We start from the raw sequence: 27,131 nt of genomic DNA on the forward strand, positions 1-27,131 counted from the left end.
AGGTCCAATTTATTGACACCGTTAGCGGTTAATTGACACATTAAGGTGCTGAACCATGAACACAACCACCCAGAGGTCCTCTAAACCTATTTATGCCCAAGCCTCTGAGGAAAAGCAATAAATATTCACCCCAACCAACATAACCAGCATACGCTAGGAACGACATGGCTGAAATTCAATTGTTACTGAAGGTCAATACGCAGCTTTAAAATAGGTAGAGGTGGTGAGACAGCAAGGAATGATTAACTCACCCAACAGAAATCATTTTCAACTATAATTGCATGAGCTGGAGCACGGCTCAGCTCCGCTGAATGAATAACCTTCCTCACTAAATATTTCACCAAATCCTGCAGGCCAAGTGAGGTGGGACTCGTTTCAGCTCACCGCAGCAATTATCCAACCGCCACACATTTATAACACAAAATAACTGAAATGGTCATAATCTACACCAAAAAGATGGAAGAGAGGAAGGCTTTGATGCTTCCACCAAGCTGACTGTGGCAATGGGACGCATAAAAGGGTGAAATCAACCTCAGTATCAACCTCAGCCCAACTGCTCAGACCTCAGATAAAAGAGACCACTTTCAGCTGAGACTCTAACTGTACCTTTTCTTTGCTTCCTGGAAAGCAAGAACCAAGATCTATCATCCAGAGAGTGGGAATCTGCTACTTTACCCTCTCCCACTGAAACCCAAAGACTGCCTCCTTCCCAAATATGTGTTATGCATTCTTTCATCAACACCTACAAGAAGCTGGTACCTTGTCATGTACGCACTAACCACCCAAAGAAAGCTCGGAAGCAATGAAAAGCCATATGTTTGAAGCAGACAAGGAGGCAAACATGCATTACTCATAAAGTCATGTTTAGCAGCATTCCAAGAGAAACCTATTTCAAGTATTTTTTTTTTTTTCAAACAAATGTGTTTTGTCTTGCATTCAAATTAATCTTGTTGGGCTATCACCTTTCTTGCCTCCCCGCTCTCATGCTGGCCTCTCATGCTCTCAAACTGCTATGAGGAATTCACACATTCGCACTGTATATTTCTCACAAAAACATTTGCGTAATGTCATGGGGGTTGCCACCTTCACAATGAAGACCTGCAGCGGCATCTTGCAGTCTGCATCATGTGAAGCAGCGGCGGTTACCTTACAGATACAGCTCAGGTTGCTTCTAAAAGCACACACTCATTGCCTTTGTATGTTTTTTTTTTAAGCTCCAATACCTCCTTTTATATCGTAAGTAAATTTTTTGTTCAGCTTTGTTCTTTCTAAAGGTCACTGGATACGCTGCTGGAGACATGGTAACGGATACAGCATTAGGAAGTGGTTTCATCACCAAGTTTCTGTCTATGACCAGCAGTGTGCAAAAGCAAACCCAAAATGATTTGAAGTCCCGCAAGAACACTTATGCTCATACACAGAACATGGGGTCTGTATTAAGGGGTCAGCCCGTAATGATGGCAGGCCTGGTTTACTACACAAGAATGAACGAAGGAGGAAAAGAACACAGGTAATTTTGGGTGCTATGCGGTGTGATGGCCCCAAAGCCACTGCCATGCCACTACCAGGAACCTTCGCTTCATGATGCACACTGGGAACAGGGAGTAACCCCTTGGATACTCCTGACCCAAGCTACAACACCTTCTGAAGAAGGGAGAGGCCTTTTCATGCACCCCACAGGAGTGCCCAGCATCTCTCCAGCCCTGCCCCACCACTTCAAGGAGCAGAGCAAGCTCCATAGGGCTTCTGCTCACCAAGACCTGCTCTCCTGGGACAGAATGGGCACCAGATCTGTCCTTCTTTGCTTCCCCTGGGTGCACCATCTGAGGTTAAGCTGCCACACTGCAACAGCAGGGAAGGGTAAGGGTGAGACGGAACACAGGGTCCGTTGCAGGGGAGGAGTGGAGCTGGGGCCAGGTTATAGCCCAGAGGCAGCTCTGGCTGCAGCAACACCCCCCAGCTGGCCTGCTCTGTGCTGGGGGTCTTGCTACAATCTGTGCAGCCCAAATCTCCCTTACTGTGCCTGCACACCAGTATGTAGCCCCACTCGGAGACATGGATCAGGGACACTGAAGCCAGGCTACCCAACAGCCTCTGTCAGGAGGATGGGATGAACCCTGTCCAGATGTGGATTCAGATGCTCTGCCAGATGCTCCCCTGCACAGCAGCTACCTCAGACACTCGTTTCTTGGAGAAATGGGACGTGTCTCCCAGGACACAACGTCTTCTAAGTCTGAGTTGGGTTTGGGGGGGTTAATAGAGGCTTTGCTGTTTCTTTTTTTCTTTGTTTCTTTGGGGTGGGGGGGAGGATTTTTAAACATTCCCAATGTCGTGCAGTGCTCCCTCACAGGGCACAGCTCCTCACCAAAGCCTCCAAACCACTAAGGTTCCTACACCAAGCCCCTGACACCAGTGGGATGAGGCCGTTGTCCCACCCCACTGTGGAACCAGCAAAGCCCTCTGCCACCGTGGGGCTGGGGCAAAGAGGTTTCGGGAGCAGCACTCCTTCATCCACAGGCAGCATCCGAAGCACAGATGCCTGAAGGCTGCTTTGCACCCTGACCTCCTGCACGTCCTGAGGGTGGATTCAAGGTTTTCTGATACCGGGACTCATTTGCTTAAGGGCAGCATTAATCCCTGCGGTGACAGCATCGATGTCCCACTAGCAAACGTTTCCTCAACGAACCTTCTTAAGAAGTGAACCAGCCCCGGACCCTGAGCAGGGAGTGCCCTGGAGGCAGAACCGGCGTGGTGTTTTTCCTTTGGAATATCAGAGCCACGGGCAGGCTATACAGTTTATTCCTTTATGGCCGGAGAAACTTGGAAAAGGTGCCATTATTTTAAGAACCTCTCCTCCCTTTATTGACAGCCACTCCTGAGGTTATAAACCAAGGCCGGCCGCACTTTCACTCCTTCTCCCGAAGCTATCATGTAATTGCCGGCAAGTCTCCGCTGTGCGGGCTGCAGCGCTCGGCGAACGGGGGCATATCCCCCCCAGCGGGCACGGAGCGCAGCGCCCACCCGCCTCAACCCCCGGCTCCGGGTGCCGCAGCCCAGCGAGCCCAGCAAGCGGACACGTCCCAGTTAAGCAGCACCGAGCGCAGCAACAACCGCTATAACCCCGTGCCCGCATCACCCCCAGCGCCGCTCCCCGACGGCGGCCCCGCGACGCGCGCCCCGCTCGCCCCCCACTCGCGATCGCGGCGCAGGCACGGACTGGGGTGTCGGGGCGGGGGGCGGCGGGGTCTGACCGTCGAGAGCCAGCATGGACGGGAAGTCCTTGCAGTTGGAGACGCCGGTGGAGTCGGTCACGCAGGTCTTCCAGAGGTTGGCCCAGAAGGTGGCGGTGGTGATGACGGTGCCGTCGATGGAAGACACCTTCCAATAGTCGGTGGGCAGCGTGGAGGACACCAGCACCCAGCCGGAGATGGTCAGCAGGAAGGCGACGATCTCCGCCGACGTGCTCGCCATCGGGCCCGGCGGCAGCAGCGGGCGGCGGGCGGGCGGCGAGGGGCCGCGGAGCGGAGGGTGGGGAGGGGCCGGCGGGGAGGAGACCAATCGGAGCCGGTTGCGCCTGGAAGCCTCGCCCCTTCCCCGCCCCACCCCGCCCCGCCCGAACCCCCGCTGCCCACAGCCGAGGTGCGGGGGTCCAGTCGGGGCTGCGATGCGCTGTGCTGCCCTGCGGGACCTTTACTGGACGGGGCCCTGGGCAACCTGATCTAGTAAAGGTGTATGTTTGGTGGCCCTGCCAGGCAGGGGGTTGGAACTACATGATCCTTGAGGTCCCTTCCAACCCGGGTCATTCTGTGATTCTGTGGGACGCCCCGTCCGTGTCTGAGGCGGAGGACGGAGCCGTCAGCCCGTTGCCACCCTCGCGCAGTTGGCAGCGCTCGTCGGGCTCGGCCGGGGCTGTATCGAGCCGTGCCGCAGCCCCGAAGCCATCCGCCCGGCCCTCCTCTGGTCAGGAGCTGTTTACTTTCCACATCAGTAGTGTATTTGCTATTGATGTGGAAAGTACACTGCCGGTCTTTACTTTCCGCCTGTTTGTTTCAAAACTATTGTTACTTTTTTTTTTCTGAAGGTTTTTTTTTTGCCAGGCAGGCAATCAGGGCAGGATAAGAAGCCACATTTACATCATTCTGCGGTGATGAATGCTGTTTGATTTTGCCATGTGGTAACAAACCTGGATATAATCGCCTTATTGCTGTACTGCCACCGGGGGAAAAAAGGAAAAACCCATTGAGGGCTGGGTGGACCTTTGGGCACCCATCAGAGCCCAGTGGCTGCAGACTGCTGTCAGCCTACAGGTTGGACAAGCCCTCTGAGTTCATCTAGTCCGACTGACAGCCCATCCCCGCCATCCCGCTGACCACGTCCCTCAGTGCCACATCCACACGGATCCTGAACACCTCCAGGGACTGTGACTGCAGCACAGAGCATGGCCGTAGGCCAAAGTATCATCTATGTGACGCCTGTGGTTTATTTGTTGGAGGGCAGGGTGGCAGACACAACATTTTAAAGTTGTTTATTTTATTTCCCCCTCATGGCACTTCAAGGTCTCAGTGATGGGAGAAAGTCAAAGACTCGAGTCCAGATCTGGGTAATTTCATGCTCCTGGTGTGGGAAGCTTGCCTATACATTAGTTGGTAGTGTTGCTTGGGTTGGTGTCATGTGTTGGATCCAAGGTCTGCTGCCTGGGCAGCTTTTGGCCCAGGCCCACTCAAGATTTCCACTATGCTGTTAGATTGAAAGCAGGAGGGCAGCGTGAGCACACTTACTAGTACCTCTAGGGCCAAATCTGAGCCCTAGGAGGAAGAAAAGGAAGAAGAGGATCTTCCCGTCAAGCACAGGGAACAGATTCCCTGCTGTGACCTTCAGCAATCCCTTCTGCTGTCCCGGGCCCTCTATTTTGCATAGAACTGGGCTTTGGCTGTGATGTACAGTACAAAGCCATGTCTCCTGGACCAGTATCCATCTACCTCCACTGACCTCAGAGGAGGCCTGAGCAGGTGGCTGAGGACAGGTGATATTAATTCCACCTTCAACCTACTCAGTGCTTGTGATCAAAGACCCACTAAGCAGGCCTAATTTGTACGCCCATTCGTGTACCCTTTTTTATCCAGAGAGTTATAAAGTGTTTTCAGTGTACAGGAGAACCAGGCTCAGTTTAGCTCCAGAGGAAGCCTCCTGTTCTCTCCTAGCCTGACAGTGCTGCTCCTGAAATATCTCTGGAGGTGTTTGTGTCACTTGTCTGGTCTTTACCATCTTTCTCATGCAAAATCAGAGCCAAATATTAAGCTCCTAATCTCATCTCTGGGGGTGCAAACCCAAAATGACATCATGCGCAGCTGAGTATTCACTCAGATGAAGGTTAGCAGAAGCTGCAATAGATGCTCTTCCCCTGTGGCATGTTCTTTGCACTGGCAAGTATCTGCAGGGGTTAGATGTTGGAAAACACTCATCTGTGAGGCTGTGTTTGTCCCCACGTTACATCATCGTCTCTCTGCCGTGCAATGACAAGGTCTTCGGTCATGATCATAACTCCTGGGTCTACAACCTCAGTCTTGAGAAGAGAGGTGCTTGCAACCATCCCTTGGGGTTCATTTGTTCTGTTGCAAGTCTCACCGGCTCTGGGATGTAAAAAATGGCATTTTTAAAGGCTGATTGGTTACCTTTAGTAAGTGTATGCTGCACTCGTTCGTAAAATCAGAATGGAATGGTATTGAACACTTGGATTTTTATAATGTATAAAAGCCTATTGTACTACTATGTACAGAAGCGTCCTTCAGGATAGTTTTCTTAACAAGTCTGAAATACAGGATATTATTTTAGCTTTTGTGGGATCAAAATCACAAGCAATCATTATTGCCTCATAAATTTAACACTGAGTGACAGCACTGTTTGTTCCTTGGCCAGGATAAGCAGACTGGGGTCATCACGCCTTTGTGCCGGAGTAATTTCTCTTGTAATTTTACCATACGTAGGTTGGGCAACTCGAGGCTGTTTCCTGGCTCTGTTGTGTTGTGAATTTCAGGGTGCCTAGAGCACCTGTTCAAAAGAAAAAACAACAACCTTATTTTTCTAAGGCTGAAGGACGACTTCCTTGTTTGCCAGGGTTTTCCCAAGAAACTGAATGGTGGAGAGGTAAGGCAAACTTGCAAGGAATCGTACGACTTGAGCACCAAGCCAAGGTCAGTTGTGCTGCCAGTGGGGAATGCACCTCAACTTGTCATTAGCAGCAAACGAGGTCAACATGACTGCAGACTGGGAGAATTGCAGTCTTCTGTATTGTAGAGCACAGAAGATCTGCCTAAAATAAGAATCATAGAATTACTCAGGTTGGAAGAGACCTTGAAGATCATCAAGTCCAACCGCAGCCTAACCAGTACCCTAACTCTAAAAACCCTACACTAAATCATATCCCCGAGCAAAGAACTAAACGTTCTCCAAACGGAGAGCAGACAAAGCAATATTTCTCGTTTTCCTGTTCCGTATCAAGTAAAAAAGTCCATCAGAGTGGGAACATCAGTTAATAATCACCAGTCCTTGCTTATCTTGGGTCACCGCTGTTGTTTTTGTGAAGCTATCAGAAATTAAAGGAAATTACTACCTGTCTTCTGTAAACCATCGGGATAAGAATGATGGTGAGTTACACGGTTCATACATGCAACCAAAAGTAAGAAACTCGTAGGAAATGACAAGCCAACACATTTTAGAGGAGTGAAAAATTGCATTCCACGAGTCAATAAACTTTCCTCTCTCCCATTCTGTGCAGTGTGTTTGGACATTAGAGACTTTGTTTCTTGACACCAAGATTGATGCAGTATTCTTTTCTTTCAGCTTTGCTTAATTTTACTGGGGAAAAAAAATTAAATATATATATATATATATATATCTTGTGTTGTTCCCTGAAAGTTTGTAATACAATGCTTTTAAAAATAGCTATAACCTGTTTAACAAACTGAGCAGGAAACCTGAAGAAATGCATCCCCTGCTTCACTTGAGGTGCATTCCACCCAGTGAACAGCACAGCTGCAGCTCTCAGCAGTTCAGAAGCTGTCTCCACACACAATAAGGTTTGGCCAAATGCAGGTAGATCACACTGTAAACTAGGGGAAAACTGTCCGGCTGATTTTATTATAGAATCATGGAGTCATTTGAGCTAGAACAGCCATTAAAAGTCATTTAGTCCAACTCACCTGCACTGACCTGTGCAATGGCGATTAGAAAGGACTTGCCAATTAAAAGACATCTGTATCTAGAGAAACTTAGAAGATTTTATGTCCTTCCAAAGCAGCTTGTTTCCAGAAGTGATCTTTGCAGCAAACTGGAAAGATGAAGAGGCTGAGTCCAGGCCTGAGACCATGGTGTACCCTCAATGGGAACACTTTGCCTCTCAGCTTGAGCTCTGCCCTTGTACACTGTTGGCTGGTCTGTGCCTTTTTGTGAGCACTTGGCAGAGCTGGACGTGAGTAGTCTGTCATCTTTCACAGGTACCCACCCGGATAGCTCCAAAAATACACATGACTTCTCAAAACAAGCGTGTTTGCATTTGGAGAGGGGGTTGGACTAGGTGACCTTCAGAAGTCCCTTCCAACATGAATTACTCTATTACCCTACAATTCTGTGGCCTCACTGGAGCAAAAAGTTTAAGAAGAGGATCCCAAATTTGGCTTCTTTTAGTTGTTTTGAGCTTTTAGTGGTACACAGCTGTTACACTTCCCAAGTCTTATGGGGGACACCACACGATGTGTGGGAACAAGGAGACCCATTGCTGCATGCAGATTGCACACCAAGTGAGCAGAGACACTGCTTGGTACCCTAAAAAGCTTCAGGGTATGTTTGAACCCTTTGATTTCTGGCAAGGCAGTTCTCTCTGAGAGGAACCTGACCACATCCCTCTGCACACACATGCATGCACTCAATTGAATCTACTTTTAAAGCCCTCACACTTCATTACAGTCAGCTTCACTTTGGTTCCTTCAGCTTGACTTCAGATCTTTTCTCTTCAACAGGGAATTGCAGCTGCTGCAGGCAGCCCCTCTTCTCTCTTCTTCTGTCAAGTCTGTTTATCACTTATTTCAAATGCCCACACCAGTTCAGAAAAGAAGTCAAACCAGCAGGATCAAAAGAAGCAGTATCACCCATAGATTAAATACACATTAATTTGAACCTCTGTTTATCAATATTTTAAAGGCCGTATTGATCTATAAAAAGCCACATTATTTCCTTATTCCCTTTGTTTCAGAGCTGCTTGAGCGTGTTGTTTAAGTCAACTTTTAACTCCACTTTGTCACCATGACCTTCTTTGATCCCGGCCAGTTTGCTCTCAGATTAAGTCACGCTACAGAAGCTGCTTTGCTCCAGGTTGTGGTTTTTGTGCTCTTGGTTAAACGAAACTATTCACAGCCACTGGCAGGGATGACTGGTGCCTAACAAACAGTGGGGCCAGTGACAGCAAACCACAACACCATCCTGGTGACACAGCCCTTTTCCGAGTAAACAAGGGGCTACTATGGGAATCAGGGCTGGAAGGAGGGGAGGACTTCCATTCAGATAGAGAAGCTGGTGAGAACATATGAAGGAGACCCTGGCCTCCATCTATCTCCCTATCAACTGGAAGCAGGGGAAGCTTTGTGCTGAGACTTGCCAGGGCTGGGTACAAAGACCGCGGTGTAAGTTATCACCATGCTGCTGTCCTGTGCTTTGCTTCTGCCTCCTCCTTTGCCATGCCCTGCTGTCACATCACGTGCTGCCATCTCCTCCACTACTGCCTCCAGTTGCTACCATCCCCCTTTAACTAAAGCACGTGCTTATCAGCTTTGTCTGTCGTGTTTTTGTCACGTTTTCTTTTTTGCTATGAGAACGTAGAGGGTTATAAAATCAATTCACTTGTGGTTATTTTAACTAGTTAATCTTAATAAAGCCTCAAGTCTTCAGTCAGACCCAGTAGGGCCATCTGTTTTGAAAGCTGGATGTGTTGACTTCTGTGAAGTCTTGGCTAAATAAATGGGAATTCTCTGGGTAGAGAATACAGGCACAGGTTGTGTGCATCAAGGGGTCTTCCTATTCCTCTGTGCTGTGTGGTGCTCCCAGTAACTCTTGAGCAGATGTCTACTGCTCCTTCAAGTGTCTACTGCCTGTAGTAAATGAAGCAGTTATGTTATTTCAGACAAAGTTTGTTTGGACTCATTTTTGCAGGATCATGTTCCACAGCAGCCATTTTCCAAGGACAGTACACAATGTTCTCTGCCTGTTTTGTTAATGCTTTCGTGCTCCCAAGGTGAAGATATTTTCTTTTATTATATTACCATCGTCCTCCCTTGCCATTGCCCTCGTAAAGAAATAAACCTTTTTGCACTGATAATGTATATGATAGAAGATTCGCACTGTGTTTTTCTGTTTTTCACTTTCTTCAGGTGTCTTTTATCAGCCAACTCCTTGTTTGAGTGGATCATTTACATGTTTGTTTTAGCTTTCTAGTTCATTTCAACTGCGAGTCAGGTGAAACTAGGCAGAATCCCTTCTGAGACATTTAGCATTAGAATTAGTCTTATTTTTTCTTCTTTCTTTTCTTCTTTCAGAAGTTCGCTTCAGCATTTAGAGCATGAGATATTTTTCAGTAGTTTTAAGTCCAGCCTGTAAGGGAAGTTTGCTGCACTGAAGGACTTCTGATGTATATGGTCTTTTTTCTGACTTTGATGGTCTTTTTTAGGATTTAAGTATTGCACTGCACTTTCTTCTTTTCAGTAAGCAAAGCTGTAAACTGGGAGGAAATGGGATCATTAAACAGTCTGTGTATCAGTTTCTTTCTTTGTTCCAGTGTCTGGTATGCTCATTGTATGCGTTATGCCTAGTCTTGAATCAGAAATCCTTCCAACAGCAAATGCATTGAGGTCAGAAGTCTCAGTGTGATGAGATGGAGGATTTGGGTTGCAAATATTTAAAACAAATACTAATGAAATAAAACATGCCACCAGTTGCCAAACAGTAAGATTGGAGACAACAATGCTTGCTGCAATGGCTATTCTTTGTTGCTGTTGTTTTTTTTTCCTATGGGATAGTTCAATGGTATCTGAGGATTAAGGATTTATTTGGAAAGATGGCCCGAAGCATTTTTTATGTCATAATTCTGGGAAGTATGGGAAAAACCTGATCCTGTAGAAAATGGAAAGGACATAACCTGGCACACAAAATCAAGAGGTTTGCTGCATCCATTAACAAACTTGACATACGTGTTACGATACAGATACAGGAAGTATTTGTGTTATTGCTTAACATGCTGTTAATGCAAAATACTGCATTTAGGTATGAAATACAAAACCAAAACCATGTAAGAAATTCATTGCACAGTCATAACTCCCACTTTCCTCCAGCTTACATGGCCCCATCAAATGCAGAGTGTCCTTAGAGATATGTAGGTTGGTGGAAAACATTTCACTGACCAGGAGGGAAACCTACAGCAGTGGGCATAAGCGTAGGCATCAGCGTGTGGGTGCCTGCATGCAGGCTGGTGAGTGGTGGTGTATGCTGAAGCCTCATGAAGCTGCCATCCCGTGCCAGCCATTGTGCTTTTCAGGCACCTTCCAGTGACATGTCACATGCCCCAGGCTGTGACAATATTGATTTTTGGGATCACTTGTTTGAACTGGTTTCAATTTCCTTCCCATCCCAGAGATCTAACCTCAGCTTGGGACCCCTGCGATTGCTGTAAGTAAGTCCTTCCATTGCCTGTGCTTAGCAGAAGTTTTTACCCACACTTGTCACAACTGTTTATCAGCCTTTCCAGGACTGGAGACACCTCCTCCATGCTGAGGTTTTGTAAGCACAACCCAAGGTTCCCTTCTGCTCCCCTCCCTTTTGCTCTCTGCACAGCCAGATAGTGGCTCTGCTTGAAGCCACCACTTCTGGGGGACTTCAGCCAAAAGTTGTAGACATTATACCTCAGATCTACACAAGGTGGTTAGAGAGGCAAAAGAAATGCCTTCTGAGGACCAAGTTTGAACCGCAGCATGGAAAAGCTATGCTTACAATAAAGGGAAAGCAGAACCCTCCCCAGGCCTTGCTCCCAGGCCTTCACTTGCCCGCACCACCAGCCATCTTCCTGATCTCGGGTGGCCCTGCCAGGCCTCCCACATAACTGTACACACTGAGTTACAGTGGTAGCAGCTCAGGCATTCTGAGCCCTCACCCTCTGCCCCTCTGACATCCCCAAGGGCCGCACTGCCCCTCATGCAAGCAGAAACTGCTCCATTTGCCCAGTGAAACTCCTGGGCGCTGGTGCGTTTCCTGGATTTTCACAGGGATCAGCGTCATCCTTGGATTCTTTCCTTGTGGCTGATGGGCACTTTTCCCAGACATGGTTGAGCGATTAACCTGTTACCTGCAGCTGTCAGCCACGCTATGCCAGAAAAGACGGAACAGTTAAAGATTTGCTTAGACTTTAGGGGCTATATGATGCCCCAGGAGTGCTCAGACACTGGGGATTAGAATAGCACCCACTCTGTTGGAAGGGAAACAGTGAGAGGAAAAGCTGTAGAAGCTTCTCTCCACAGCTGTGGGCTCTCTGGGTTTGAGTCACATCTTTGAAGGCCACAACAGGACAGTATCAGTAACAGCACAAGTTAAAGACAGAGGTATAAGATGGGGAACTATTTGCTGCTGCAAAGACAGTCATTGGTTTGTACAAACAGAGCCCCGTCTATGTATTCAGGGAGGTATCTACCACTCGGTCAGTGCAATATAGTCAGATGTAAAGTAAAGCGCAGTACAGCTCATGCTGCAGGCCTGGCCCTCCAACAAGGCCTGGAGAACCCAGGTGGGTATGTTTCCAAGGTGGGACTGCAAAAGGTGACTTTACTGTTTGTTCCTGAAGTCGAGCTCTCTTCCCTGCACGCCATTGTGTGCTGCCTTGTGAGGAGGCCTCTGCCAAGTTTCTCAGGCGTGCAGTAAGTCATTCCCTTCTCATTTTTAAAGTGTCGTGGTTAATTTCTAATGAGATGTGCCTTTGAACTTCTGAACTTTAAACTTACTGGAGGAAGCCCTCTGAAGTAGATCAAAACCCGCAGCGTTACTTTGAGCAATGATTCATGCCACATATGCATGATGCTGAGATATTAGCCCAGGTCCTTTACACGACACGTGAATCATTGAATGTATAAAATAGAACAGAAGAAAATAGAATTGTTTGGTTGGAAGGGACCTTCAAAGATCATCTACTCCAACTGCAACGTATATTAATGTATACAAGTAAATGCAATAAAGTAATTAAGCTAGGATGCGTGTCCCTGGGAGCAGAATTTGCCCTGCAGATTACCATACAGACTGAAATACAAATCACTGATCTTTACCAATGAAAAACACATTATGGAGCAAAGCATGCATACACATTCACATTCATGTATTTGTATATACTGGAAGAAAGGTAAATTTTGTTACGTATTCCTGGCATTTGTCTAGTATCTCAGAATCACAGGGAGAGATCAGTCTTATCAAAACTGCTGTTTCCTTGGTTTAAGAGCAAAAGTACTAGCTAGCAATAAAGACAATTCATCAAACATCAAGGAAGAAAGATTCAGGATAAGAACTGGAGATCAGAGCAACCCAGCCTCACATTTCTTTCCTTTTTACAGAAATCCACAACTAGGAACCAAAAATGGCACTCGATCATGGGGTTTCTCTTTGCTCACTTAATTTCCTCTGCCTTAGATATCCCTACATACTGTTATATACCGCATGTATATCCTTAGGATTTTTTATTGCTAGCAGCGTGTTGGGTATGTAATAATTACAGCAATTTGTTAGCCTTATCAGAAATTATCTACATTCACTCACAAAAATAGAGAGGTACTTCCTTCACAGTTACACCTTAAAAATGTCCATCAAGACATACATTTATTTAATTTTTCCTTTTTGTTCTCCCATCCTTCCCCCCTTCTCCACACCCCCAATATTTATGTTCTTATTGCAAAGAATTTGCACTAATATGCTAAATATTTTAGCAAAAATTCCCTAAATGAGCTATTTGTGAATCGTGGGTCACTACTTTCATCATCTCCACTCAAACAACAGGTTTGACATTCTGACTTGATTTATTTGCACAGTAGCCCAGATTTTTGTAATGGGGAAGTAAGCTTCTTGAGAAATCTCTGTTTTGAATAATGCCGTAGCAGTCGTGAACTGGTAGGTGTTTCTGAGGTTATTTTCCATTTGGTTACCGGCATTTGATGTTGATTGAACTTTTTATTTTATTATTTTTTTTAATGGTAGCAGTCACACCTGGCTAGATAAGATATATGAAGCCCTTCCTGATACTTAGATGGGCAATAAGGATGGTGTTTAGCGTTTCTGTGGGCATGTTCTGTAGTGTTACAATGCTGTATTTTTCAATTAGAGTCCCATAAACGTCAATGACTTCAGCTCTACTGCCCCAATATGTGTGTAAGCTTCAGAGTACCCAGAGCTTTAACAGTATACTGGTGCCATTGTTCTCCCATTGTGCATGATTTTGGGGGTAACTTGCACTCAATCAGTAGAGCTTGCCGAATTTTGTATTAAAAGGATGAAGTTGCTAACTTATGTGAATTTGTTGCAGTCCTTCATTGTTTTGTATCTTCTTTCTGAACAGTTGGCTTGCACAATTATTTTTGCACTGTGCATCCAGTGATTTGTAGCCTTATTTGAAAGATTTTTCTCATGACCAGCTCATTGAATAGTTCACATCCAAAACCAATTGCCAATGGTTCATTCTCCACTATAAGCCTGAATCCCGGTAGGCTTTATTACCATTTTTGAAGGATAAACACTGTACCAGGTAGGCAAGTGAGGGATTAAGTTTGCTAACACCCTAGCAATACTTTAATGGTGATGCAAAGGAACCGTGAATGTGTTTTCTTCATCTGCCTTTTCCTGGCATCCATTTAATTGAGAATCTCTACACTGTGGTAGTAAGGGTTGACTTTATCATGCTTCATGAGTTTCTCTTAGCCTTACTTTTCTTGTATCTTAACCTCAGACAATGCTACTAAAGAGTTATTAGCTATCCTGTTTGCTCAGAGCAGCGGTTACGTTAAAAAGAGTTTGTGTCCAGGAAGCGATCTTCAGATGGGAAACCCCAGAGAAATGCAAACTCTTCCCCACCTTTATAGACTGAGACAGAAGGAGGGCACTCTGTGGGACCTCTCTGTTTGGCTGGATGATGGCTAGGAACACGACACTTCTTTGTACCTGTGTATGCAGATGGTTTCAGCGGAGTGTTTTTGTGTTCTGACTGCTGTGTATATGCTTAGGGGGCAGAGGTACATCTTCCAGCTGAAAGCAACTCTTTGTGAATACATAAATCACAGAATTCCTGTGTTTGGGGACTGTATCATCTCTAGTTGTAGGGATACAATTTACACAGCCTGTATGCCTCTAAAACGAGTCATTATTTTGAATGACAATCCATGCTTGTTCATTTCTGCATGAATAGTTATGGGAAGGCTCATCAGGAAGAGCTTACTTCAAGTTTTCAACCCCTACTCATGGTCTGCTGATCTATGGAGTTTAAAGAACACTGTCAGCAGCTAAGTGGGAACAGGGATCGATGATACATAAATAAATGGAGCTATTAACCTGTGCCATAGCAGGCTTAAGTAGCAGTGTGTGCTAACCACAGGAACACTCCTCTTCCCCCCTTTCATCGAAAGCTCCTCAGCACCTCTGTGAGGCACTGCTCATCCCAGTCGCTACCACAGGGCTGATAATAGTCTCACAAATGGTGTAATCAGGACTTAAGTTCACTTAGATTTACAGTGAAAATGATGCAATATGATAATCGATGTTTGGCAACAAGGAAAGTACAGGTAACCTTGTCCCAGGCTTTCACTGCAGAGCATGACCTGGCAAACAAAAGAGGTGGGATTCTCTCAGACATCCCAGGTGTAGATCCTCACATCTGGCCTTATCAACCTTGTCTCTTTTTGCAGAGCAGGAAGGGAAATCAATGAGATATGTAAAACAGGTCAGCTAAATCCTACCCAAGATGTATACGCTTGGTTTTTGGCATCTAGTGGTAAGTGTCCACACATTAGGTGTAGGCCCCATGGGTTAATGGAACTCCAGGCAATATAGTCCAAGGAGGCTGGAGAGCTACTCAGCTGAATAAATACGGAGTGAAATGGGATCATCTGTTTGCCTGAAGTACCTGCTTCTTTTTACTGACTGTAAAGGGAACCAGAACTGACTGATTCGCACACAATCATCTATATTATAAATACCTTGGGGTGGAAGTTTTACTATGTTGAATTTCAAATCCCATATTTACCACTGCGAATAGAAACAGCCTGAAAAGCTTTCGGGACACATAAATACAGGCTGGCAGGCTACAGATTTATTTTGTATTGCCCAGTGTGAATTTTGCGCCCTCTCCTGGTGAAAATCCTTGGCAAATTGATGTAATTAAAAAGTAATGGAAGAAAAAAGAAGAAAAAAGACTTCTGTACCATTAAGACATCTTTTCATTTTCCTAGAGCAGATTAAGCACAAGGAACAACTTACTGATACTGACTGCTCCTTGAATTCTTCTCACTTAAAGTCCTGGAAAATAAGGCTACTGAATTAGGAATTAATCTGCTGATGAGGTTAATCAAACTGTGATCTCTGTGAAATATGACTTTGAAGTGAAAATGCCAAATCATAGTGAAAGTAAAGATAAATATACATAAAATAAAGTCTTTTGGTTTCTGTTGACCTGGAAGATATAGAGAAGAAAATGACCTGACAAGTTTAAATATGATCTCAACTAAGACAGTTATGTAGTAAAGTCACTCATTGTCTACAGCATTGAGATTTATAAAGCTCTGAGTAATCAGATCGCATGTGCAGTCACGGAAAAAGCAAATAGAAATTATTATTTCACTTGAAAGAAGAAATGGAACTTGTCGGGGCTACATCACACACCCCATCTTCCTGAACAAGCTGAAATGTGACAGACAGATAATGCGAGCAGAAGAAATGGTTGGATGTTGAAAGAAAAGAAATTTCAGCTATAAATTAGAGATGCTGCCATAGGAATGGAAGGTGAAAAAAGTGAGTAAGCAGAAACAAGGAGAATGAGATGGAAAAGTGTGGCACGTTGGAATATGCTGGACTTGGGTCAGAAAACATAGGTGTGAAAAGTAAGAGCAAGCCCTGAGGAAGGTCCCCTCAGAACTTACATTTTGGAAGAAGATGCAGCAAAAGGAGATGCATGGTCATTTTCTAAGCAAGACTTACTCTCCATTCTGTAGGGCTTTCAATATGGAAGATCCGTTGAGGAAACCACAATACGTGAACCATATTTTCCCATTTGACCTGCGTGTCTAAGCCATCTACTCATTTTGGATTGGATCTGTCTCTCTTTACTTAGTTGTCTGAATTTTAAGATCCTAGCCTAAGCCACCAACTCTAAACACCCTATCTAGTCACCAGAGAAGGACAGGTACTTCCAAAGGACCATCTACCTCATACCTGTTCTGCCTTTCAGGGCTAAGGAGCAAGGATGCTACATTTGCTCCACATCTACTCTAGATTCGCCTAGAGGAAAAGGTTGTGTCTGATCAGCACCTTGGGAAATGTAACATTTGCGTTTATGTGTTATTTATGATGGGGTGAAATTTCACACTGTGTTGCAAGCCATGTGGAATGTGTTTACCTTGGCATTTCCTCTTACTGCCTTCAGCTGAATTACTGCCATCTATTCAAGTATCTATTTGTGTAGATCTTGTTCATCGAGTCATATTCTGCTTGTGAGGGGAAAACATGGAAGGTGCTGCTGCTCATAATTTCTACTGCTGCAAACACTGCTGTATGAGTGGGCCTGGATTTTTACCAAGTTTTGGTCAAACCCTCACGATGCTCATCACCTCATTTATCTGATAGACTTGCCCATTGATGTGTTGACACTTTGTGGCATCTCGGTGCAGGAGGGAACTGCTATCCACCTGCTTCATTCCCTACCTCAAGTCTCTGATAATCTTTTTACCCTTCTCTCATCAGTTTTGTTTTTTTTTGTGTGTATTTACATTTCCCATTTCACAGCTCTGGGTCAAGAACACTCATTACCCTGTAGTGACTTGTTCAACTTTTCCCCATCTGTTTTTTTCTCTTTTGGACGCCTCAGCTGTATCTGTGTTGCACTGAAGATTTTCAGATGTTAGAAGCAAATTATACTTCCATTATAACAGTGCACCTTATGTTTCAAGGAAAGTTATTTTCCACTCTTGAGAAATCGTTGGTTTCAGCTGCACTGTAACTGTAAAATGACTGTAAGAATTTTCTGGATGTAGAGATTCATTGGCATATTGATCATAGAATGGCCTGGGTTGAAAAGGACCACAGTGATCATCTAGTTTCAACCCCCTGCTATGTGCAGGGTTGCCAACCACATCCAGCCTGGCCTTGAATGCCTCCAGGGATGGGGCATCCACAGCCTCCTTGGGCAACCTGTTCCAGTGTGTCACCACCCTCTGAGTGACAAACTTCCTCTAATATCTTACCTAAACCTCCCCATCTTAGTTTAAAACCATTCCCCCTTGTTCTATCAGGACTGAGAGAGAGGAATACAGAAACAAACATGCTCTTAACATTACAAAATGGCCACCTGCCCACCTCTCATAAGGTCCCATAAAGTTGACCTTCACCACCCCTTTTTAAAAAAGTTGTGTTCAAATCAAAAATTAACAGCCCAGCTCTTCCTGGGCAGGACATGTCTTTGTTCTATCAGGGCAAAGAACTATTGAGGAGTGAGATGCTCTGTTGCTTTTGACTTGCTATTAAACAAAGCTGAGCTGACATAGTATTGATCTACTACATCTGCTCTTATTTTTTTTCCAGTTAATTTATTTCTCTGATCCTCTGATGGCAAATTTGAAATGTTGATTTTACTATTTGGAGTTGATAAATGAGTTTGTCAATTGCTTTGTCCTCCTAATCATCAGCATTATTACAGTTCAGCCTTTCAGCGCAATATAAAGTAAATCACAATGGTTGACCAGGTCTGTGGCCCTTCTGAGTACACAAAAGCATTTGTTTTATTCAGAATATATTATTTTTTTCACACCTGAGTCTTGCAGTATTTGAAGAAATTCTTCTACATATATATATATATATATTTAAAGAGAATTTTGTATTTATCTTAAAGCCAAACCCTTTTCTCATCAGCAGATCATTCTCTCAGTTGCCCCAACAGACAGTATTTTGCCTGTATAGAGCTTTCCTTAACTTTATTTAGGACTTGGGAGGTAGCAGATGCATTACCAGGCTGGACTCGACAATCTACAAGAATCTCATGTTTGAACATCCCAGTATTACTTTGTGTTGCTGCTTCTGCTTCCTGCTCAGCCTTTCTAATGGGTGGTGTCTACAGGCACCAGGGATAACAAGGCAAAGCAGAGCAACGCATGTGTTAGAAGTCCAGAGGTTCTTGGCTGAGACACTTGTGATACTTGAGTTAGCCAAGCTAATACCAACTGCTCCTAAGATAATCAAAGTGGGTCTCAGTGAACTTTCTCCTAAAATCTGCGGGATTTTTTGTCTGGAGTGCATGGCACTTCCTGGAAACTTTCAATAAAATTAGGCCAGGTACCTTCTTTGCATTCCACACTCCTGAGATGTGAAATATTTGAGAACATAACATACAGGCTTTATAATCACTGCTTTTAAACTGTGGAGATAAAATTATTTGAACAAGAAGCTGTGGAAGGCACAGAGGTACAGAACAACCATTAAAGACAGCACCCTGTGGCCAACTGTCACTGCCACAAATAGGTAACTAAGACTCTCTTTTTAGAGGTGATCATCCTGTACCTGCAGGATGAAATGCTATTAAAGAAACTTGCACTGTTCTGTTCTATCTAACCCAAGAGCACCTCTCCCATGAAGAATGGTTGAGGGAATTGGGATGTTTATCTTGAAGATGAGAAGGCTCCGGGGAGACCTCACTGTGGCCTTCCAGTACTTGAAGGGAGCGTATAAACAGGAGGTGGAATGGTATGGATAGTGATAGGACAAGGGGAATGGTTTTAAACTGAGACAGGGGAGGTTTAGGTTAGATATTAGGAGGAAGTTTTTCACACAGAGGTGGTGACACACTGGAACAGGTTGCCCAAGGAGGTTGTGGATGCCCCATCCCTGGAGGCATTCTATGATATGATTCAGTGGATAGTTTTTTCTTATTGCCTAGGCTCTCTTTCTACACAAAAGAGAGACAGTGGAGGGAGGACATCTATCCAAAAAGATTTGTTCGAGATAGGTTGGGTGAGTTCCCTCTTTCCCTAGAAAGCAAGTAGGGTAGAAATGCATTATTCAATTATTAACATCCCTTTCCTCCATTCTTTGGACATTAGAGGGCTTTTTCACCTTTTGTTGTGGCAGCCTGACACTTCCAATCATACAGCGTATGAAAGAAGGTGGTATTTTTTCTTAATGTTTGCAGAATTAGTGATTTACCTGAGTGAAGAGAGAGAGAGGATTAATTATTTGCACTATCTGCATACAGACTTGGAGAAGAAATATCTGCAGAACTGATTTTTAGTGACCCTAAGGTCTGTCATGTACCCTTGAGAACAGTTTTCTTGCAAGCAAGTCACACTCTGAGCAGTGCTTTCTAATGAATCTAATTACTAACCCCTTTATCTCCTTATTCGACAGCTGTAAGCAGATTTGTGTCTACAGGGATAAAATTTTACTGCTTTTACACAACTTCTTTGTACGAACCACTTCTTGCTATGAGATTTATCTTGCATGCTTTCCTATTTTAACACCACTTAATGTTCCCCATCACTCACCAAAAGAGCACGGTATTTTTTTTTGTAAATAATACTTACCAGTGCTCAGGATATCTCATTTTACTTTATATTGTTCTCTGTTCTCAGATAAGTCTCTCTCAGAGGCTTGGACACTGCAGATATCCGGACACAGTTCTCGCAGAACTGGTTATGTCTAATGTTTTGTAGCTGTTCCAAAACACATTCAGCAACACGCAATCTCTCACCTACTTTAACAATTCCTTATTTCTTATTTATGAATGTTCAGTTGCTTGTATGGGCTTTATATTTTTGGGATGATCTCAGAAAGCGATAGGCTTATGGAAGTACATTCTTCAACAGCAGCAGTTAAGTGCAAAATATTGCAGAGCACTCTGCATGAGAAACAAGGACAGATGCTTAAGAAACACTGAAGCTGGGTTCAGGATCAGCTTGAAGAACAAAGGAGTTGTAGCTTCATAAAATAATAAAGCACTTCTGAATTTGGATCAAGTTCAAAGTATATATGTCAATAAGGGGGCTTAATTTTGGATTTGTTCGGTCTGCCTTAAAGAGGGTAAAGGTTTCTCTGTAGAGAATTTCCTTCACAATAGCTTTGTAACTAACTCTTTTTATGGGTTCCTAGTAGCAATGGCTTTGCAGATGAATAAGGATGTTCTTTTGTAGCCTCTTTGAGCGCTGCATTGGTACACAGCTTTGCTACATTCCTAAATTCAAATGGATTACAGCCTGCACTGAGGCGGCTATAAGCACTCCTGCCAAAATTGTAGGAAGGCTTATATCTTCCACTATCTTTTGCTAAAGAAAGTCATCTGTGATGTCATTGTCTATCATTTGTTTTGTTTTGGATGCTTTCTAGGGCCAGAGTGGTAATCCAAAGTCATAATTAGGAATTTTGGAGGTGTTTCTTTTTTCAGTGTTTTCAAAGCAGGAAACTGAATTTTAAGCTTTTCACATCAGGTATTGCTGGGCATACGTGGGAGAAGGTGTCACTGGTAATGGCTTATGGAGACTACTGGTCTCAGAATTACAACCTGGTTTATGTTTTGGTCAAATGAGTTGTCACAATTACAGATCCGTGGAGTGCTTGAGGTTGGAAGTGACTTCTGGAGGTCATCTGGTCTGGCTTCCCTGCTCAAGTGGGGACATCTACAGTTATCTACAAAGGATATCTTGGAAGTGAACTAACTAACACAGTGTGGGCAATGATGGTGAGGAAGACGAAGGGCTCAGTGAAAAGCTTGAAAAAGTGAGAGCAATTCTTCAGTTTCTACTCAGAACACCTGAAGAATTCGGGACCCAAAGTTGAGAGCTACCTGGAGTCACTAGGCTGCATCTGGAGCAAGCTAAAACACTAAGAAAGAGCCCTGTTGCTGCTTCCTTACTGCATGATTAGGGCAATTACATTGGAGAAAACAACTATGGAGCAATTTAGGAACCTAAACATTTGTGTATTGTGCCATTTTAAATGCCCTTAGGTATCCTCCAGTGCCCTGAGTGCAGGGTGTGGGCCTCCTATATCATTTTTGCCAGTCGTGCAGAAAATGTCAGATATTTTAAGAGCTTTTAAAATGGCCTGTGCTTAAGCATCTCAATTGCTTCCTTTTCTCCAAGTTAAATAAGCCCCACTCTCACACACTCAGTCATTTGTTTTACCTCAGGAGAATAATTGTTCTCCACTCCCCACAAAGAAAAGACTGGAGAGAGATATTTAATTTACCTAAAATCCAATACCCTTTCTGCCTCCCACTGGAGCTGTCTAAACAGCAATGAAGCTGAACATAAATGCTGGTTGATTACATTTATTACTCAGATTACAAGTAAGCTTAGAAATAATCTTATTTCTCACAGTCTACCCAATTAACAAACAGGTAAACTTTAATCTCCCTTTATTCCTCCCCATAATTAATCAGACAAAATTACCAACTTGCCAGTGCGCCACTCCTACTTGGGCACCTTTTTATCCACACTGGAAGGCATTCACAATGCCTCAATTCAAAGCCTAGATTTCACAGCTTGGACTTGAATCCGAGCCTCATTATTACCAGGGGATGTACATCCAGTGCTTTTTAAACCAGAATCTTGACATCAAGCTAAAAGACCGGGCAATCTCATTGATTTTCAGTGAGATGTATTTTTTCTTGGTGAAAGAGATGAAGTCAAAGAGTCCATTCTATATGTTTCCATCCTTGGAGAAACCAAGCTCCTAGACCACAGGCTTATTCTGGCATGCTTGGAATTTGCCTTACTTGATCACTAGAAGTATGAAATGAGGCACATTAGGGAGCAGTTTCACCTTCTGAGATGAGACACACACTACCACACCAAAAAGTTCCTTCTAGGATCACATGAAACTGCACTGCTACTATGCCTGAGGTAAAACATCCTCAGAGCAGAGGCTGGGAAGTGAGGATAACCAGATTCACGTTTCTGTCCAGGACAAGCCAGTTCACCTCCATGGTTCACTTCACAGTACCATAAGGTACTATGAAAACATTTAGGGTGGAGACTTCATTTTAGATAAACTTACAGTAAAAAGCACAGCTAGCTGATCAAATCTTTTGCTTTACTTAAATCTTGTTTCTTTGAAGCTCTCTTAAAATAAAATAATAACCTTTAAAGTATTTATTCCTCTACTTCCTATTGCTCAAACACTTTTCTGGGTAAGGAAAAGACCTGAGCATTGCTTTTAAAAGGAAGACTTGATTGACATTACGGGAAACGGAATAATTCGTTGAATGGCCTTTAGAGGGAAGCAGATCCAAAGAATCCACGGGGAGAGAGGAAAATATTTTGCATGAGCAGACTGTGAAACCTTGCTGAACAAAGCCAGGAACTGAGACACTGTGCTTGTTCTCTTAGGCCCTGTGTAGCTCTGGTCCAATTTTGAACACTCTGAACACTATCCTTAAGTGAAAGCTCTTGTTACAGAAAAGGAAGCCAGGGATAAGAAGTTTTCTTAATTTGCTTGTGTAAGGAGACTTTGCTGCTGACCTTTGTCACTATTACTTTAGCACTCTCCCTTGACAGCAGGATTTAGGATTTAAGATTTGGTGATGACAGAGAACCATGGAAGCACAGAAGCCACTATCTTGGTGGTACTTATCATGTTTGGAAGTATAAGTCTTTCTGTCCTATAGCACAAGGAATGATTTCATGTAAATCTGTGACCTTGAAGCTTCCTGACTTCTGTCTGTTATCACATGAGGCATCAGGCAATAGTTTTGTTTGAAAAATACCTATATCTAGAGCCAAAACCCTAAAGGGTGAATTTTAAATCCTACATATCTGAAGACGTAAAGGTGTGACATTGTAACCCTACTTGTTTGAAGTGTTCTTTTTGTCCTAAAAACAGTTTTAAAACCAGAAGATTACTTTAAAGATCCATAAAGATCAGAACTGGCAGGGAGATGTTTACAGGAAAAGTTCTTTGCCCTTGCTGTGTCCTCTTCATGTCTCTGTGGCATGAAGCACTGATTCCCCAGTGGGCATTCAGCCAGCGCAGCATACCTGTGTGCTGCTGCACTTTTGGCAGGCTGGAGCTGTTGTTTTATGGGAAGAAGGCAGATGTCTTATTTATAGCCTGGAATTACATTGTGAGTCTGACATTGTCTTGGAGAAATTTAATCATTTTCATCACATATGCTTCTAGATAAAGAAGGTATAAGATAGTCTAAGAAATGAGGCCTAGTGTTCGGCCTCTAAACAGAAACATTGGGGAATTATGAATTTATACACATAACCTCAACTGTTGGAATTATTGGAATACATAATCAAATAAATTCTTTGTAAGTACTGTAAGACAATAAAGATTTGCATAAACTCCAGAACAGATTATTCATGTCAAATGCATCAACTTCTTTCCTGATAGAGTAGAAGGCCTTCAGGCTAGGAAGCTGTACTGAACTATAGTATACCTTGAGTTCAGTATACTTTTTTATGCTCGGCAAAAGCAGCATGAAGTTTGATGCAATTATCCTAAATTAGCAGCCCCAAACTCTCACTGAACATCAGTGGCTTTCTGTCAAAGGCAACTTCAGAAGGAGTTTGTGGGAATCCGCCCTAATGTGCTCCCATTCCGTGCTTTGTTTACACAGCTAGCAAACAGAACTCTGCTAATGCTGGCAGAGCTTAAAACACAAGCAATTGAAACGAAGGGCCTGGAAATCAGAGTATTCCCAATCCTGTTACATGACTTGCAAGATCCTTTTTAGACTTCTGCCTAGCTCCATGGCAGCCCTGCTTTCTTTGCAGATGCTGTCCTGGCCAACACAGACTACCTTACTGCCAGTTGTCTCTGCTGGAGTTCTTAGGCTTATGAGAGCAGACATGACTTCCCAGTATTGTCTTAAACAAGATGCCATGTCCCACTATCACATAAAGTCGGGTTAATTACATCAGCCTTGGTGTATCTCTTTTCACTGAAATCGCTGGAGGACGCTGTAAGCAGATTAACAAGTGCTGGGCGAGGGTGTAATTTTAAACTTCAATATCATATGCTAATGTTCAAGGGTTATGCAACAGCGGCATTCAGAGGAAACGTGAACAAAGTTTTATGTGTTGTGGAAACATTACCAGATTTGTTTTCTCTTCCTTGTCTTAGTCAAAATTGGACTGGTGATCCTAACAGACCAATTTTACTTTATTTTTCACCTAAGAGCTTTGGAATCCCGAGGGATATGAGATAAATTCATAGGGGGGAAAAAGAAAGACAGGAAGGTTTACACCCTCAGGTATTTCAAGGACAAAAAGGATTATCGACTGTAAAACCTCTCCTCTTTCCAAGTAAAGTCCACTTGAAAATGCCAGCATAAAGATCAAGAGGAACTAGAGAAGGAAGAAAGAAACACCTGTGCCTGGGTAATGTGACACTGCGTCCCCTTTGTCTCTAAGTGAGAAAGACCTTTCCTGTATGCGCAGTTATCTGGATTTGAGTGGTAAATCCAAGCTGTGGCAATTACTCTCATGGTGTCAAGGAAGGAAAAACTGATTATTTAAACAGCAAAGAGAAAAGCATCTGGGACAGCAGTCGCTGTCTGTTAAATATAATTAGCCAACTCTTCTGCATGACTGTGGACAATTGGACTGGATGATCTTGGAGGTCTTTTCCAACCTTGGTGATTCTGTGATTCTATAACTAGTTTATTAAATATCTGAACGTCCTCAACTTGTAGATGACTAAACAATAAAAACAGACAAAAGATATTAATTCAAAGTATCATGCATACATACATATATTTTCTGGCGCTAACAACAGTTCTTATATCATTAAACAAACTGTAAAAGTGGCCATGTGCTTTCAGAGTGCTTTGTACAAAACCTGAGTTTTTTATCCTTGCGCAATCAGGACCCTGTTCCCAAAGTCTGCTGCCCACAGGCTGCCCACCTGCAGAGCAGGCACTGCTGAGCTCCTGGCCACTGCTGCTGTGTGGGCTGCTTCCTACCCAGCAGTAACGCTGCCGCTAACGACTTTGGCTCATATCTTATTTCTGGGTGTGGTCTGATTGGACATTTTGATCCTTTTCTTCAAGACACAGAATAACTATAAACTATAAATCATTTCAAAAGGAGAACCGGAGTACTGCGCTGTCTGTTTTTCTTTCTGACAGAAATGATTCCAAAGTGGGAAATGCAATGGTGACTGATGGAGTAACTCTCAGCATGCTGAAGGAACAGCTTAACAAGGACCTACAAACTCCACTGATCCAGAGCACTTTTCAATCACATTTTGTGAAGTAAAATGTTAAAACAATCTTGATCTTCTTCTCTCTTCTTCTTCCTCCTCCTTTATGGAATAAACCTTCCCAATTCTTTTGAAATTCATTTCTTAGATCAGAACCTCTTTGTGACACAGCTGGCCCTTCTATTCAGTGTTTGCACAGTAGTAATTACAAGATGTACTTCTAGAAGATAATAATTGGTAATAAACATTTGTTCGGTTTCCAGTAGTTACTGATAAGAGCAATGCAAGCACAATGCCTGTGTTTGGTTCCTTTGTAGAGCACTGAGAGGGAAGCAATCCTGAAAATACGCAAAATACGCAGAGCAGTGAAAATATCTAACAAGGTAAAGTCAAACTCCCAGATGCCCTGAGACCCCACAAAAGGTCAGTGCTTCATTTGTTCTCTAATATTTGTCAGTTCTAAATACTTTGTAGTTTTGTGGTAATAAATGAAAGCAGCACAGCCTTTCCAAGGCAAATACAGTATCGACTTCTATCTAATCCTTCTGGAGAGAGAATGAGTCATTACTGATGGCATTAAAATATAGATACAGAATTTATTAATATACAAGCGACTGTAAAAAAAAAAGGAAATAACATGAGACAAACTTCACTACTGGCCAGATTGGCAAATTTTACTGCAGTGGGTGGACTCCTATGCCCCATTTTTCCCCTCCCAGAGCTTGATTAACTCAGCCCAGTGGCCCAGTCATCAAAACTGCAGTAATTTAGAAATGATGGAGGCCTTGAATTTCTTGAGTTTTGCAACTATGCACTTGAAACCAGCAATTCTGAAGCTGCTTTTAAAAGCATCTGTAGATCATTACTTAACTTTCAAAGATACAATCTTCATCGTCACATACTCTGGAACATCACACTTGCATTCATGTTAGAAACTTAATTATGCACCAATTACATGCGGGAATTCTTAAAAAGATTTGCCGATCCTTTTGATTCGTGGATTTGACTAAAACATTCTGTTTATTTTGGTATCACTCGCATAGCTGGCATGACTGATTTATCTGATGACTAATTTATTTGACTCCAGCCTAAGATACACTGCCAAAACTTCAACAAAGGGCTCCTTTGGACAGGGTTTATATTGTTTCAGTGCATTCTAACTATTAAACACTTGATGAAAACGTCCATTGATTCCTCAAAGCATCCTGCCAACTACACAGTGTTTAACAACCGAGCTTAACAAGTCCTTCCTCATGATTAGCCTTTTTGCATGCTGCAGCTACTACTCCACCATCCTGCCATCACTGAAGTATCTTTCAAGACTGATAACATTATTTCTGCATGAGGAAAAAAACCTATGAGACCATGAGGGGCAACTTGACTTGGAGTTCACATTTGTGCACACAGAGCATGTTTTATGTAAAAGCTCAATCCAAAGAATAAATGGCAGGCTTAGTGTTTGAAATAGCTGATGTTTTCTCTTGCATGAGTGATATCCAGGCTGTCAGTGACTTGTTTTCCATACTTGTGCTCATCATCACATGAGTGAACATGGATTTTGTTGGTGCACGCGAGCTGTGTGAGACAGCAACAGGGCTTTGCACATCAAGGATAGTCTGAGTTTAAAGGTCTACTCCATGAGAACTAAATACAGTAGGATGGAG

The 27,131-nt window shown here is 43.5% G+C and overlaps 1 protein-coding gene across 2 annotated transcripts in view; it reads right to left on the reverse strand.

Moving 5' to 3' along the window:
• The window catches only part of CLDN10 (claudin 10), a 53,066-nt gene that overhangs the window by 8,690 nt on the left and 17,245 nt on the right, over positions 1-27,131 (reverse strand). Inside the window, exon 1 of one of the 2 annotated variants that reach the window (XM_015851549.2) lies at positions 3,252-3,504. The exons of the other annotated variant lie outside the window; for it this stretch is intronic. Within the exon in view, the coding sequence (XP_015707035.1) occupies positions 3,252-3,471 (220 nt within the window). The 5' untranslated portion in view covers positions 3,472-3,504. Of the gene's footprint in view, positions 1-3,251; positions 3,505-27,131 lie in introns of those variants that run through there. 2 annotated transcript variants of the gene reach the window in all.

The sequence above is a fragment of the Coturnix japonica genome, chromosome 1 (genome assembly GCF_001577835.2).
Source record: "Coturnix japonica isolate 7356 chromosome 1, Coturnix japonica 2.1, whole genome shotgun sequence".
Classification (NCBI taxonomy): domain Eukaryota; kingdom Metazoa; phylum Chordata; class Aves; order Galliformes; family Phasianidae; genus Coturnix; species Coturnix japonica.